The sequence below is a fragment of the Gorilla gorilla genome, chromosome 7 (genome assembly GCF_029281585.2).
Source record: "Gorilla gorilla gorilla isolate KB3781 chromosome 7, NHGRI_mGorGor1-v2.1_pri, whole genome shotgun sequence".
Lineage (NCBI taxonomy): Eukaryota > Metazoa > Chordata > Mammalia > Primates > Hominidae > Gorilla > Gorilla gorilla.
The window spans coordinates 106,076,866-106,092,948 of NC_073231.2; the positions used below are offsets into that span (position 1 = coordinate 106,076,866).

Genomic DNA, 16,083 nt, shown 5'->3' on the forward strand with positions numbered 1-16,083 from the left:
TAGTTGGGTTTTTTTTTTTTTTTTTTGCTTCTTTTAGATGATGTTGACACTAATTAGCAAGGGCCAAAAGGAGCTAATTGAACAGCTGTTTGAGGACCTTTCGGACACACCAAACAACCATTTTACTTTAGAAGATATACAGGCCCTAAAAAGGCAGTATGAGCTTTAAATCAAGATAATTGTTAGATTTCTTCCATGCATGTATGTGTTCCAGGAATGTTAATGAGATGGTATTGTAAAAGAGTTGCATGGATCAAACTTGGCCTAGAAAAGTTTGGTCTGCACTATAAAACATTTTACTTATTTTCCTACATAGAACATGTATATTCTACAATCTGCTTTTTATTAGTTGTAAATATTTTCTTATGTACCAGAACCAAATAAGTATATTTAGAACTTGTTAAAAATACATTTTAATTTATGATATACATATTATTTTAGTTACTTGTTAAAATTTTGAGTTAAGTTGCATTTCTTTGGGCTATGAAGGAGTCCTCTTAAGTTTGATAGAAATGAATTTCTATTAACATTCTTTTTTAAAAGTGGAAGTCATTAACAGTGATTATTATATCACTTATATCCTGCTAAGATACACATAAATCCCATTTTGTACTAGTACCTGTGGATTACAGTCAGTTAAAATGAAATGCAACACTGAAGTCTATAACATGAAATGATTATTAAATTGTTTATTAATTTAGAGCTATAAAAGGAACTTATTTTTTCTAATATGGAAGCATTGCCTAATAATTAAGAACAAAAATTGCCAAAAATTTCTACCACTTTTTACTAGATTTTAAAAAGCTACTTTCTTTTATATATTGCTTATATAAGCAAAAAACCAACCATTGTATTAAAGCAAACTAAGCCTGCATTTATATCTGAATTATTACCTCCATATTTTACCAAACATTTGAATGTCCCCCTTCCCCCTTTTTTGTTTTCTGCTTTTATGACTGTATTTATTCCTTTACTGTAAAAGAATATGAAGAACTCATAGAAGTTGAAAGCTCCTTTGTTGACTGGGTCAAAGTGAAGGAATTTCAGTCTCCATCAGTGTACTGTCATTTATTTCTGCGGTCTGTAGTGCGTTCCCCCTTTCTGGAGCATTTTCTTATTCACTTAGAAGTGAAGATGAAAGTTAGTATCATGTTTACTATTTCCATATTCATTATTTTATCTAATCTTTTATAGTTATAGAATATTTTAACTCATCTTGGGTAAATAGTATCTTTCAAACTGTGCCATTTTTCTTTGAAACTGCTTTCTTTGTTCATAAGTGAAAAATCTGTAATGGGACTTTAGTCTTCAAACAAAATTTCTCCTTTTTAATGTTATTGAATTTTTATAAAAGTAAATGGTGGATTGTTAGAAATGTATCCTATGTATGGAGTTTACTTACAGAAATGGGACCACTCTTTTCCTATACATAGCAACTTGAAATTAACTTTAGAGACAAAAGGGAACTTTCTCTTTTGGTGCCTGACACAGTGACATTAATAACTGTAGGTGATTTTGTTGAGCTTTGTGATAGGCACTGTGTGTCATTTATCACACATTGTCTAATTTAATCTTCATAACTCTGCTACAGATGAGGAAACAATGGAACAGAAGGTTGTATAAATTAATGAGGATTTACAAATGTTGCAAGTGGTCTCTCCAGGATCCAAACCTGGGCAGTCTATCTTTTGAGTTCATATACTCTGTGCTGTGTAATGGAAAATATTAAATATGTGAATGGACTAATGGTTCAGGTGCCTATTCCTTAACAGTCACAGATGAGTAAAAGATTAGTGAATGTAAATTGGCAATTTTGGTATTTATAGTGAAAACACAGAGCAAGAGGAATGCCCAGGCCTGCCTGAGAGAGGGTTAGGAAAGGTTTCTCATGGGGCACAGTTCTGCCACAGCTTGAGTATGTCATAGGCAGAGGAAACGAGATGCAAGGGCATCAATGTGCATATTGAAGGTGCAGGTTGAATGAAAGTGTGAAGTCACTTGGCATGTTCAGAGAACTGCGTGAATCTTAATATTACTGGAACATGTGGCTTGAGATAGCTGGATAGAACAGAAAACTGCATGCTGCATATAAAATGGCAGAAAATCAGAATTTTAATTATACTCTGGCATTACTCTTAACTAAGACCTGGTTTTCTTCCCCTTCTGGGCATACACAAGATTGTACTTTTCAGCCTCTTTGTGATTGGTCGGGGCCACGTGACCACTCCTGCCAGTAGGGTTTAGGTAAACGTGATGTGTCACTTCTGAGCCAAAGTATGCAAGATCTGGCCCCAAACCCTCCCTGATCGTTTCCGTTGCTACAGTGACAAGGCCTCATGTTGCAGTCAGTGCAGTTACAAGATGACTGGCTCTGTCAGCCTCGTTCTTTGAATGCTGGTTTGAAGCAGGGTTCTGCCAGTCCACATTGGACACACAGAATGAACAAGCTTATGCTTTTTTTGTTAAGCCACTGAGATTTTTATTATTTGTAACTATATCCAAACACTTAACCTCTCAGTCTGCTTCTGTATCTCTTCTTTCTTCAGCCTTTAAATCTTTCCTGAGCTTTGACCTGTAAAGGCAACTTCAAACTGTTCACCTCTACACAGATGTCTTACAGATACTGTAACTATACATGCCCTAAATGGAACTCGCTGTTCCCTGAAACTCAGGCTTCACTTATCCCATAGTTCCACAAAAGGTACCAGCATTCACACACTGGCCTAAGAAACCTGGGCTTCTAAACTTTCCTTGCTCTCAGTCCTCACATCTAATATTTCATCCTGGCAGACATTTCATTACACAAACATGGCACACTCACCCAAGATTAACTGCGTTTGCGCAGGATGTCTTACCACATTGTTGTGGTGTTTTTGAGTTTACTTGTCTGATACAAAATATCTGGTTCAGTTCTGTTTCCCATAGTGCTCAGCAAAATGCCTGGCATAATAGATTCAGTAAGTTATTCACTAAATGAATGATGTCTTAGTAATTTTATAATTATATTTGTGGGTACATGTATTACCTAAAGTATTTTAGTGGAATGTCAGCACTTGTTATATCTAATTGCTTTGCTGTAAATTGTGCATCTGGAAGGAGAGAAGTCTCAAAAGTAATTCTATACAGAGTGTGGGTTATTTAATCATCAGAGCTTAACTCATGCCTTAGGGACCTTATGAACAAAGTTTCTAGACAAAAACGTGAAAGACAAAATGTTAGAAAAGGAAAGGAAAGAAACTAAAAGCCCTTGAGTTAAAACTGTGTGACAATTATTTACTAGATGTAAAACATCCAAGCAAATCACAGTCACTCTGGGCTTAAATTTGCTTATTTTTAAATGTTAAGTAAATATCATCTGGAATGACAGATTTGTTGCAAAATAACATGAAAATATTTCCTAAATTGCACAGTATATAAGAGACTAATGTCATTACTATTTCTGGCTCGTGGGTAATATGAAAGTTCCCTGTGTGCAGATCTTGAATGCAGGATTCCACACCTCCCATGTCCAGCCTCTTAATGTCTGGCCCCTGGAGTTGTTACCACATGCTCCCATGGTCACCCTCAGCCTCCTGATCTTAACTGAAGTAACGGACCATCCCATAGGACTGCTCCAATCAGCTTCCCCTCCTCTTGACTCATCACCAGATCCCCTGCCTCCAACTGTTCTCTCCCTGAAAGCAGTCTTACTCCTCTTTTCTAATGCTGCCATCCTGTCAGCCTATAAACCTACGCAGCTATTCTTCACCTAAAGAAAAGTCTCAACCTTTCATCTTTCCCTATACCATTGCTTTCAAAACTGGGTAACTTTCTGTTTATAAGACAAAAAGAAAAAATCATTCTCCATTTTCCCCACCTCTCACTGATTCCTTTTTTGAAGGAATTTTGGCTTCTGCCTCCCATCACTATTGAATTTAAACTCCTCTCAACAACCTTGATCAAACCCAGCAGCCTTTTTTTTTTTTTTTTTTTTTTTTTTTTTAAGACGGCGTCTGGCGCTGTGGCCCAGGCTGGAGTGCGGTGGCGCGATCTTGGCTCACTGCAAGCTCCGCCTCCCAGGTTCACGCCATTCTCCTGCCTGAGGAGAATACTCCCGAGTAGCTGGGACTACAGGCACCTGCCACCACACCCGGCTAATTTTTTGTATTTTTTAGTAGTGACGGGGTTTCACCATGTTAGCCAAGATGGTCTCCATCTCCTGACCTCGTGATCCACCTGCCTCGGCCTCCCAAAGTGCTGGGATTACAGGCGTGAGCCACCGCGCCCGACCCCAGCAGCCTTTTCTTAGTCATAGAATTGCGTCGCATTGTAGCCTGCAGAGAATTGTTATAGATCATCTCATCTAAATCCTTTCACTTATATTGAAGCCCAAATAAGAACACACCTAAGGATATTGTGTATTGTGAAACGCCGAGAAACTGTGACTGGTTTGGCCCTTTTGCTATCTGGGATTTGAGGGAAAAGGTGAAATTTGGAAGGCAAAGAAAGCAAACCTTAAGGACAGCTATGATACTGAGTCTAGACAGGCTATGATATTTCTTTTTTTTCTTTTTTTTTTTTTTTTGAGACGGAGTCTCGCTCCGTCACCCATGCTGGAGTGCAGTGGCACTATCTCGGCTCACTGCAAACTCCGCCTCCCGGGTTCTCGCCATTCTCCTGCCTCAGCCTCCCGCCCGGGTAGCTGGGACTACAGGCGCCTGCCACCACGCCCGGCTAGTTTTTTGTATTTTTAGTAGAGACGGGGTTTCACCGTGTTAGCCAGGATGGTCTCGATCTCCTGACCTCGTGATCCACCCGCCTCGCCTCCCAAAGTGCTGGGATTACAGGCGTGAGCCACCGCACCCAGCGCTATTATATTTCTTAATTGCTCAGACTGAGCCATAATCTAATCTAGGCAAATTCAGTGAGTGCCTCCTTCATGAGCAAGATCTTAAAATGAAAAGGCCTCTACAAGTCGAGACTGCAAAGTGATGGATATATTGAGAATTTGATATTTGTCAGGAAAGCTTCAAAGACATGGAGCTTCTAAGCTTAACCTTTTCATTTCCACTTCTTATGCATCTTAGTGAAAACTCCCTTTATCCTACCAAGTGGTGCCTATTAGGAGTAGTATACTGTTCGCTAGAGGCCTCCCAGGAAGTAGTTCAGAAGGCTTGATTTCTATGTTATGTGCAGAGATTTAAGCATGAGTTATGGCACAGCATGTTGTTAAAGTGATTTCAAATATATTTTCTTATAGTTACTTTCCTAACACATGGGTTTTGCTCTCTAGGAAGACAGTGGAGCAAAGTGTGTAGCTGGAATTTGTTTTACTTTCCTATTAGCCTGTAGGTACCACTCAGACCAAAAGGACTCCCTAAAAACTGATGTGCAAGTCACAGAATTCTCCTGCCTGACCTCTATCAAGGGATGTCTGTAAGGAGAAATCTATCTCTAAAGTACTATGAATTTTGTCACGTTTATAGGTTTTTTGCTTGTTTTTAGAGACAGGGTCTCAGCTCTGTTGCCCAGGTTGGAGTGCAGTGACATAATCATGGCTCACTGCAGCCTCAACCTCCTGGACTCAAGCAGTCCTTCTGCCTCATCCTCCTGAATAGCTGGGTCTACGAGCATACACCACCATGCCCAGCTATTTTTTTTTTTTTTAAAGTAGAGACAGGGTCTCATTATGTTACCCAGGTTGGTCTCAAACTCCTGGCCTCAAGCGATCCTCCTGCTTCAGCCTCCCCAAGTGCTGGGATTACAGGCATGAGCCACCGCACCCAGCCGAGTTTATAGGTTTTGATGCCTTTTGCCAAAAATCAAAGAGGTGGCTGAAAGTCAATTGATATCAGAAGAATCAATGAAAAGCAAGAGACTCTCAGCAGCTCTCCTTTTCCTCTGGGAAACTGCTTAAGAGCACAGACTTTGGCATCAGATACACCTGGAATCAAATCCCAGCTCTACTTAGGAGCTGTATAACCTTGCAGTCTTCAGGTTCCTCGTCTGCAAAATGGGGTTATCTTCCTACCATTTGGGGTTGCTGGTTTATGTGGTTCATGTAAAATGCCTTTTATTTGATAAGCACCTTATCTTTCCTTCCATGTGTATAACTGCTTTCTTAAGTATAATATCATCTATGTGTTAGAAAAATGTAAGAAACCTCTTTTCAAATAGTGTGGACACCTTAATAGTTATTTACTGGAGAAGAGGCACACATTAAGATCCCTCCAATAGAAGTATTAATATAGACAGAAGCAGCTAGTCTTGGACCTCTGGTGTCATCTCCTGGAAATTAGTCATGGTACAACAGCCAAGAGGTTACCCCACAACTTGAGCTACAGAGAATGTTTGCAATAGCATCTTTATTTTCCAATCTGTCATTGTTTTGAGAATGAACCAATATGCAAACAGTTGTATGTCCAGAGTCTGGTATAGGCTAATGGATGCTTAGTAAAGTTTGCTGAATGAATGAATCCAGAGGACATTGCCCCATTGGTGTTCTTGTCTCCAGAGTTCAGATTAGGAAGTTCCTATTACAGAAATGTTTACAATGACACTCTAAATATTTCTCAAACAGTTGTTCTTCAAATGTTTGCACAGAGTCACTTGAGAATCTTACAGTCTAGGGGGTTGGAAATCTAAAAATCTCTCTTATGATGCTTAGGGAAGTTAGAATTTATGATCTACAGCATAGAAGCTGAGGATGCAATAATTAACATCTGAATTGCATAAGCATTGGCAGTGAATGACACTATTTATGATGCTCTGAGTAAGTATTGTGGGAGATAAACTTTTAAAAAGATAGCCCCTGCTTTTAATGAGCTCATACTTCATTTGCAAAAAAACTGTCAGTAACACCAAGTGCAAGAGACTCTCCTAGGAGAAAACAGCATCAATGAAATGTTCAAGTGTTAAAGGTATTAAAAGGGCCAAATAGGGTTACTCAAGAACATTTCTGGAAGAGGTAAAACCTAAGCCATGTTTTGAAATAGACTCAGGTCAATGAGAAGGGAGAGCTCAGTGTGACTGGATTACTTTACTGTAGAATTTCCAGTACCATACTGCAGGAGGAAGGAACTTGGTAAGAAAAATTCTGCCACTGCAGGTATGCTTCACAGTGCAGGAAACAGCAGACAGGAGACTTACGAAGCAACCTGAATTAATATTCTATTTTTAATAGTGACCCAAGTTCGAAAATAGCCTAAAATTTAATCTTACTACCTGCCATTAGATCTCTTTTGTATCAGTTTCCCATCTGTAAAACAGGACCAATTTATTTTTATTTTTAAAAAGGAGGTCACAGTGTCCCTTTTGTATCAGCTGTTTTTTGTTCTTTTTTGTTGTGTGTGAGATGCAGTCCTGCTCTGTCACCCAGGCTGGAGTGCAGTGGCACGATCTCGGCTCACTGCAACCTCTGCCTCCCAGGTTAAAATAATTCTCCTGCCTCAGCCTCCCAAGTATCTGGGATTACAGGTGTGCACCACTTCGCCCAGCTAATTTTTGTATTTTTAGTAGAGCTGGAGTTTCATCATGTTGGACAGGCTGGTCTTGAACTCCTGACCTCAAGTGATCCATCTGCCTCAGCCTCCCAAACTGCTGTGCTGGAATTACAGGCATGAGCCACTGCGCCCGGCAAAATAAGGCCAATTATTTTCTGTAATTAAGCAGCAGATTGGGATGACTATTTCAATAAACATAATTTTGATCCTAATTCATACTTGTGCTAAAACAAGGGCAAAGATTTTGTTAGGGTGGCTACAATAAAAAAAAAGGTGGACAATAACAAGTATTGGTGAGGATGTGGAGAAATTAAAAACTGCATACATTGCTGATAGGAATGTAAAATGGTGCAGCTGCTTTGGAAAAGTTTGGCAGCCCCTCAAAAACTTAAACAGAGAGTTGCCATTTTGATCCAATAATTCTGCAACCCCTATTACTGAAAGTAGAAAACATATGTTCACACAAAAACTTGTACACAAATGTTCACAGCAGTTCTACTCATAATAGCCAAAAAGTGGAAACCACCCAAATGTCCATCAACTAACTAATGAATAGATTTTTTAAATAAGGACAGACTTTCGCCATGCTGGCCAGGCTGATCTTGAATTCCTGACAGATGATCCACCTGCCTCGGCCTCCCAAAGTGCTGGGATTACAGGCGTGAGCCACCGCACCCGGCCTCTATAGGCTTTTCTGTATAGGCTTTCTATAGGCTGAGGCAGGAGAACTGCTTGAACCCGGGAGGCGGAAGTTGCAGTGATCTGAGATCAAGGCACTGCACTCCAGGCTGGGCGACAGAGCGAGGCTCCGACTTAAAAAAAAAAGTCTATAGAATCTACAAAAAAACTACTAAAATTAATGTGATTTACAAGGTCATAGGATTCAAGATCAATATACAAAAATCTTTTATTTCTATATACTAGTAATGAATGTAATCATAAATTGATATCTTTAAGAGATCTGTACACTGAAAACTACAAAGCATTTCTGAATATTATTCAGCCATAAAAAAGAATGAGGTAGTGATACATGCTATCCCTTGGATGAACTTTGAAAGTAGTAAGTGAAAGAAGTGGGACACAAAAGGCCACATTTTATTATTCCATTTATGTGAAATGTCTGGAATGGACAAACCCATAGAGATAGTAAATTAGTAGATGCCAGGGACTGAGAGGAAGGGGAAGTGGGAACTGACTACTAATGGGTAAAGGGTTCTTTCTGGGGTGATGAAAATGTTCTGGAGTCAGATATTAGTAACGGTTGTACAACCTTGTAAAAACACTGAATTGTACACTTTAAAATGTGAATTATGCGAACTGCATCTCAATTGTGAAAAATGAAGTGGGGTGGGGGGAAGCAAATCACCCAAGGTAGTGAATAACTTAGAGGCAAACTCTGGGGTTTTCCAATCAATCCTGATAAGGCCACCCTACTTGAGTTTTTCAAGAACCTGCCAGGAGGAATAAAAACTGAGGAAGACTGAAAGACTACCTCCACCCCATGACTGGAAACAAGGTAAAGATGTCCTCTTAGCCTTCCTATTTAACATTGTACTGGGGGTTGAAACCAGTGCAATAAGGGGTTAAAATGTTATAAAAGGCATCCAGATTGGAAAAGAAGAAGTAACCTTTCTTTATTTGCAGACACAATTATCTATGTAGAAAAGCCAATAGAGGCCGGGTACGGTGGCTCAAACCTGTAATCCCAGCACTTTGGGCGGCCGAGGCAGGCGGATCATCTGAGGTCAGGAATTCAAGATCAGCCTGGCCAACATGGTGAAACTCTGTCTTTATTTAAAAAGAAAACAAACAAACAAACAAAAAACAAAAAAACCCCACAAAAATCAGCTAGGTGTGGTGGTGCACACCTGTAATCCTAGCTACTCTGGAGGCTAAGGCAGGAGAACTGCTTGAACCCAGGAGGCGGAAGTTGCAGTGATCTGAGATCAAGCCACTGCACTGCCGCCTGGGCGACAGAGCGAGGCTCCGACTTAAAAAAGAAAAAAAAGTCTATAGAATCTACAAAAAAACTACTAAAATTAATGTGATTTACAAGGTCATAGGATTCAAGATCAATATACAAAAATCTAATTTCTATATACTCGTAATGAATGTAATCATAAATTGGTATTTTTAAGAGATCTGTACACTGAAAACTACAAAGCATTGTTGAAATTAAAAAACTAAAAGATAGATATACTGTATTCATGAATAGGAAGACTTGATATTGTTAAGATGCCAGTTTTCCTCATATTGATAAATAGGTATCAGTGGTGATTCAGTCAAAATCCCAGCAGACTTTTTGGTAGAAATCTAGAAATGGATTCTAGTGTAAACACAGTATTCAAATCACTGGGAAATTTGGAAAGATTATTTTAAAAATAGTGCCATCACAAATGGCTTTCTATCTGGAAGAAAGTAAAACTGGACCTTTATATTAAACTAAATGCTAAGATAAATTGAAGATAGATTTTATAAAATATGAAAAATTTAAAATCTCACTACAAACTACCAAAAGAGACTACAAGTACAATTTAGAAAGAGAGGAGAGCTTAATCATGACCAGAAGGTCTAAAATATTACAATTAAAGACACACAACAGGTTTCATATTGCAGAAAAAAAATGTAAAGAGTATGTGGAAACGCTGAAATATCTGCAACTTTTCTGTAAATCTAAAAATATTCAAAAATTAAAAGTTTATTTAAGGATAAAACAGAATGCATACACAACGCTAATAAAAGTCAAATGACATATTTGGAGAAAAATACAAGAGTCAAACTATTAACAGCTATAGTATAAAAAATATATTTATTTTCATTTTTTTAAATTTATTTTTCTGAGACAGAGTCTTGCTCTGTTGCCCACGCTGGAGTGCAGTGGCGTGATCTCAGCTCATTGTAACCTCTGCCTCCCGGGTTCAAGCTATTCTCCTGCCTCAGCCTCTCAAGTAGCTGGGATTATAGGTGTAAGCCATCGCACCCAGCCCTATTTTCATTTTTATTAACAGAGATGGGGTTTTGCTATGTTGCCCAGGCTAGTCTTGAACTCCTGGCCTCAAGCAATCCTCCTGCCTCAGCCTCCCAAAGTGAGCCACTACACCTGGCCAAAATACCTTTCAAACTGACAAGAAAACAATTAAAAAAAAAAATAGGCAAAGGATATAAGAGCCAATTTAGAGAACAGCAAACTCAAATACCATCTTCCAGCCCCTAGGCAAAAAAAAAAAAAAAAAAAGCACAAAAAGATGTACACATTTACTAGCCAGGAAAATGTAACATTATATAATAGATAATACTTTACACCAAACAGTTTAAAAGTTTGTAAAGCTCTAATACCTATTGTTAGTAGAATGCAGGTAAAAGGGAACTCATGTATTGTTAGCAAATTGTAAATTGTGACAGCCTTTTTTGGGAGACAATCTGGTAACCTTTTAAAAATTCAATAGACATGGACTTTAACCTAGCCATTTGATTTCCTTGAATTTATCTCCCATACTTAGAAGTACCAGAATATAAGGACGTAATTATTAGAATGTTTTTTGCAGTGTTTTGTATTGAGGAAAGAAACAAAAATAACAAAGTGAATGCTCATCAACATGAGAATGTCTGAATAACTGCAGCACATCTATACTACAGAATTCTTATGCAGCCATTAAAAAGAATGAATTGGAGTTATACAGTTGACTTGGACAGATTTCCCAAAGATATTACTGAGAAAAAATCAAGAAAATTAATGTATATATGCATTGTGTGTGACTATGAACATGGAGAAAACTGGCATCGCACACATTTTGTCATTTGCACTGGTTATGGGGGAAGATAATGAGGGAAGGAGGCAGAGAAGAGAAGGGGAGAACAAAACACAAAAAGAAGGCAAGGAAAAAAGGATGGGGAAATAATTTGTGCACATTTTAATTAAGCTTTCAATAGAAAGTCTCTAGAACATCAGTTCATGATACCTCTAAGGCAACTGTGATTTCCTTATCTAGTTGAAAGTATTACATTTTCTTTAAACAAGCAAAAAAGCAACAAAAAGCCCCCAAAAGCAAAATTAAAATGCCTTGGCTATATTAACCCTGAAAATTAGGTTCCAATGGCTGTCATACATGATAGAATATTTGTAAACTAACGTATTTGGTATAAAACCTTGTTAAAAGTTAACTGTCTTTTCAGCCACTATATTGCTTCAAACAACTTATTTTACTGTACAATATTATGAAGTGACTGGTTATCAACTCTGAATTGAGTCCAGAAACATCCTCATTCCCTTTGCTCAGTTGTTCTTCTGTCCCATCAGAATTTCCTCTTCATATATATAAATACTATAAGTATAGGAAAAATAAAAGGAAAGACAAGGTCCCTGCCCTCATGAGACTAGAGTTCCTTTAAGATTTGTTCTCCTAATATCTTGAATACAGAATTAAGAATCTGGAGGTATTAATACCTGGAACACATAGTGTTATGTCTGTCTATATTTTACCTCCATGCAGGACAAAAAGTGACAGAAATATGTGATCCAACGCTATTTAGGAAAAAGGCTGGAAAGAAAGAAAAAAAAAAAGCAAAAGCAAGACTATCTTGTCACCAGCCAGCCCACACATTCTAGAATTAGTCAACTCTTAGAGCAAAGAGACTGCCTTATCTTACTGCTCATATAGATGAAAATGAGCTGCTTACTAACCCTGAAAACCTGGCTCTCTCTTGTACTAAAAAACAAACAATTCAAGTGCAGACAGCCTTAATAGCAATTTCTACCAAACATTCAAGGAAGACATCATTCCAATCTTACATACTCTGATCACTGAAGTTTGCCCCAGGTTAACATTTGAAGAATCAAATTCACTACATTAACATATTAATCACAATTATATGGCAGATGCTCCCCCCATCAAATAAGCAGCCAATAAAATTCAATGTATTTTCAAAGGTAAAAACTCTTGGCAAACTAGGAGTTAGAAGATAATTTACAAAATTCAATAAAGGATATCCTATAAATATATCTGTGGCAAATAATAGCTGAAATGATGAAAGGTTTCCCTTTGAGGTTATTAACAAATCAACAATGCCCCCTATAACCACTGCTATTCGGAAGTATACACTATAAGTCCCAGCCAGTGCAAAAGGCCAGAAAAATAAATAAATGATGCAATGATCTGAGAAAAAAACCAAAACAATGGGAATCCCACCTCTACCACTTAGCAGCTGTGCAACTCCAAGCAAATTACTTAATATCTCTGTGCCTCAGTTACCCCCATCTGTAATGAAGATAGTAATACCTCCTTCACAGAGTTGTTCTGAGGAATAAGTATTTTATTTTGAACCACCTCTAATGATAATTGACTTTAATATATAATTTGATATACAATTACCTTTTGCATCTTTCTAAATTATATGACCCCTATTCCCTGTTCAAGGTAAACCTAATATTACTTTTTAATTTAACTTTTAAGTTCAGGGGTACATGGTGCAGGTTTGTTATATAAGTAAACTTGATAAGTTATATTTTTCTTTTATTAATGTTTGCTTTTCCATAAGTTACTATTTTAAAAGTGCTCAGAAAGTATTTCACACTTCAAAGCACTGTAAAAGTGTTTAATACAAACATTCACAAGTGATAATTGTACAGTGATATCCCAAAGAATCTGGAGATAAACCATTGGAATTAAAAGAGTAAGATTCACCAGATACAAAATTGTTATACAAAATCAATAGCCTTTCTCTATACTATTAGTTACAAACAGAAAATGAGGCTGGGTGTGGTGACTTACGCCTGTAATCCCAGCACTTTGGGAGGCCGAAGCAGGTGGATCACTGGAGGTCAGGAGTTTGAGACCAGCCTGGCTAACATAACGAAACCCCTTCTCTACTAAAAATACAAGAAATTAGCTGGGCGTGGTGGTGGGACACCTGTAATCCCAGCTACTCGGGAGGCTGAGGCAGGAGAAACGCTTGAACCCAGGAGGCAGAGGTTGCAGTGAGCTGAGATCGCACCACTGCACTCCAGTCTGGGCAACAAGAGTGAAACTCTTTCTCAAAAAGAAAGAAAGAAAATGACATTTTAAAAATATACCATTATTATAGGATAAAAAATATCAAGTACCTGGGAATGAAATTTAACAAAAGATGTAAAAGAATTCTATAGGGATAATTATAGATTCAATGTAATCCCAATCAAAATTAGTGAAACACAACAAGGTTATTCTAATATGTTTACGGAAATATAAAGTGCCAAGGACAGTCAAGACACCATCCAAGGAAAAAACAGTGGCAGACTTGACCTATTAGATAGCAAATTCAGATTCCAAGACTGAAGTCTAAATTGTCCACTAACTCACCTTGGAGATGTTTCTGAAAATGCTCATTCACCAGGTATGTTTTTACATGGTTCCTTCATTTCCTTTAGATCTTGGGACAAATGTCTTCTAGAGACTTTTCCTGTTCTGCCCTGTATAAAACAGTACTGCTTCCCCAAAATCCCAGTCACTCTTATTGTGCCCACCTCTAATTTTTCATAGCAATCATCATCTGGTTATTTTACATCTGGTTCCATTATTTTAAGCTACATACATATGTTTATTATTTTTGTATCCTCCAAATTCTAATATAAGCCCTCTGAAGCCAGGGTGTTTATTTGGTACTATGCTGTATTTCCAGCATGTACTTTGTTGAACGAATAAATTGGTAGAAGTCACAAAAATTCTGACTAGCATATGATGTACAGTGATCCAATCTGAACTAAATTTTAAAACTGCAAACTTTTTCATATCCAGCTATTAAATGATAGCCACCCTAAATAACATAACTCTCCCCAAGTTTAGAATACTATTTTTGGCATTCAAAAATCAACCAGTATGTAAACACTGGCTGTTAAGCAATGATATCTCATGCTCTAGTGAAGGAAATAAATGAAACAACAAATCCATTAAAAGGAACCATATGAAATGTAGCCTTGAGAAAAGAATTTTTTTCCTTAGATCCAAGTACAGACTAGAATCTGTAAGAAGCGTGATGACTGTGAATGGAAAGGCAAAACAATCTATGGAGCAGGAGTTTGTTTTGCTCATGTCATGTAGCAATTAATAGCTCTGACGGTTTTCAACACATACTTTATCCTTTGGTGATTTGTCTATATGTTTACCTAAATAACAGGCTAGGGAAAGTCTTACATGTTTACAAATTAACACAATTTCCAGCAAAAATAAGTTAGGAGTGGTGGATTATGTGCATTTAATATAAAAAGCTAACTAATTAAGTGCTCTGAAGCTGGGAATTTGTACAATGAAGTGAATCTACCAGTTAAATTGGTGGTCTACATAATCAACAGTAGGATATACTATTATAATCTTTGTATTTCTTTTCTCTCATTACCAGATGATTTTTCCAACAGGCTTTAAAGTACAAAGAGTTTTAACAAGATTTCAGTGAGTTAAGGTTTATTTTGAATACCCTGGAGGTATCTCTTGTTCAAGACTAGCCCAGAGTTGAGCTCCAGGGAAAACTGGCTTGGTCCTAAATTAATCCAACTTTGAAGGATACAGGAGACAAGGAATTTCTGAAGCTAGTTGAAAGATCCAGGAGACAAGGAATTTTTGAAGCTAGTTTTAAGGTGAGACTGAAGTGGTACTGGTTGGGAGTATCACCAGAAGTAGGTGTAGGGTGAATGAATGCACCAGCCTCCTATAGGGCACTATTTTTGCTGTGTTCCTCTGAAGATCATTTAGCTTTCCATTTCATCTTTAGCCTTTTAAAGAAATGTTAAGAAGGCAGTCAACATACTCATAAGATTATTTTGGCCGAGCATGGTGGTTCACGCCAGTAATCCCAGGACTTTGGGAGGCCGAGGTGGGTGGATCACTTGAGCTCAGGAGTTTGTGACCACCCTGGGCAACATGGCGAAACCTCGTCTCTACTAAAACACACAAAAAAATTAGCTGGGCGTGGTGATGTTTGCCTGTAATCCCAGCTACTTGGGAGGCTGAGGCACGAGAACTGCTTGAGCCCAGGAGGCGGAGGTTGCAGTGAGCTGAGATCACACCACTGCATTCGAGGCTTGGGCTACAAAGTGAGACTCCATCTCAAAAAAAAAAAAAAAAAAAAAAAAAAAAAGGTTATTTTCATGAAGTATTAACTATATACCAGGGAAACAGAAAAACCATCTATGCATTTTACAGAAGCTACAAGAATAGAAAGCATCTGATTACAATTAGCTTGAATTTAAATGGCTCGTTTCATAATCTAATGTTGCTAGAATAGAATCTCTTAAAATAGTCTTTTAAGATCTTTTTACTTTTTTCCCCTTTTCCCAAGTTAGCTGATCTTTCCACTTTTCTGAGGATTTATAATACTGATTTCTCTTCACAATTTAATGATAGATATATTTACTCAAGTTAAATTCAACCAATTTACTCAAAAAAATTATGTTGATGTATACAGCATCTTTTTTTCTGGTGGAAAGGCAGGAATTAGACAGGAAAAAAGGGTAGTTTCTAACACTGTTGAAAAGTTCAGCAAATGCTTCCCTTTGAGCTGAGACCAGAAGGCAGAATAATCACAATGGCTTGCAATATTTATGAATACTACCACATGGCCAATGAATATTCTC

The 16,083-nt window shown here is 37.7% G+C and overlaps 2 protein-coding genes across 8 annotated transcripts in view; one reads left to right on the forward strand and one right to left on the reverse strand.

Moving 5' to 3' along the window:
* The window catches only part of SPAG1 (sperm associated antigen 1), an 84,347-nt gene extending 82,605 nt beyond the window's left edge, over nucleotides 1–1,742 (forward strand). For all 3 annotated transcript variants that reach the window (XM_031013654.3, XM_031013655.3, XM_063709408.1), the window contains exon 19: nucleotides 38–1,742. In XM_031013654.3, coding sequence (XP_030869514.2) covers nucleotides 38–169 — 132 coding nt within the window. In that variant the 3' untranslated portion in view covers nucleotides 170–1,742. The remainder of the gene's footprint in view (nucleotides 1–37) is intronic.
* Nucleotides 1–16,083, reverse strand: part of RNF19A (ring finger protein 19A, RBR E3 ubiquitin protein ligase) — a 93,330-nt gene that overhangs the window by 24,131 nt on the left and 53,116 nt on the right. Inside the window, exon 11 of one of the 5 annotated variants that reach the window (XM_055348127.2) lies at nucleotides 14,449–15,555. The exons of the other annotated variants lie outside the window; for them this stretch is intronic. Coding sequence (XP_055204102.1) covers nucleotides 15,266–15,555 — 290 coding nt within the window. The 3' untranslated portion in view covers nucleotides 14,449–15,265. Of the gene's footprint in view, nucleotides 1–14,448; nucleotides 15,556–16,083 lie in introns of those variants that run through there. 5 annotated transcript variants of the gene reach the window in all.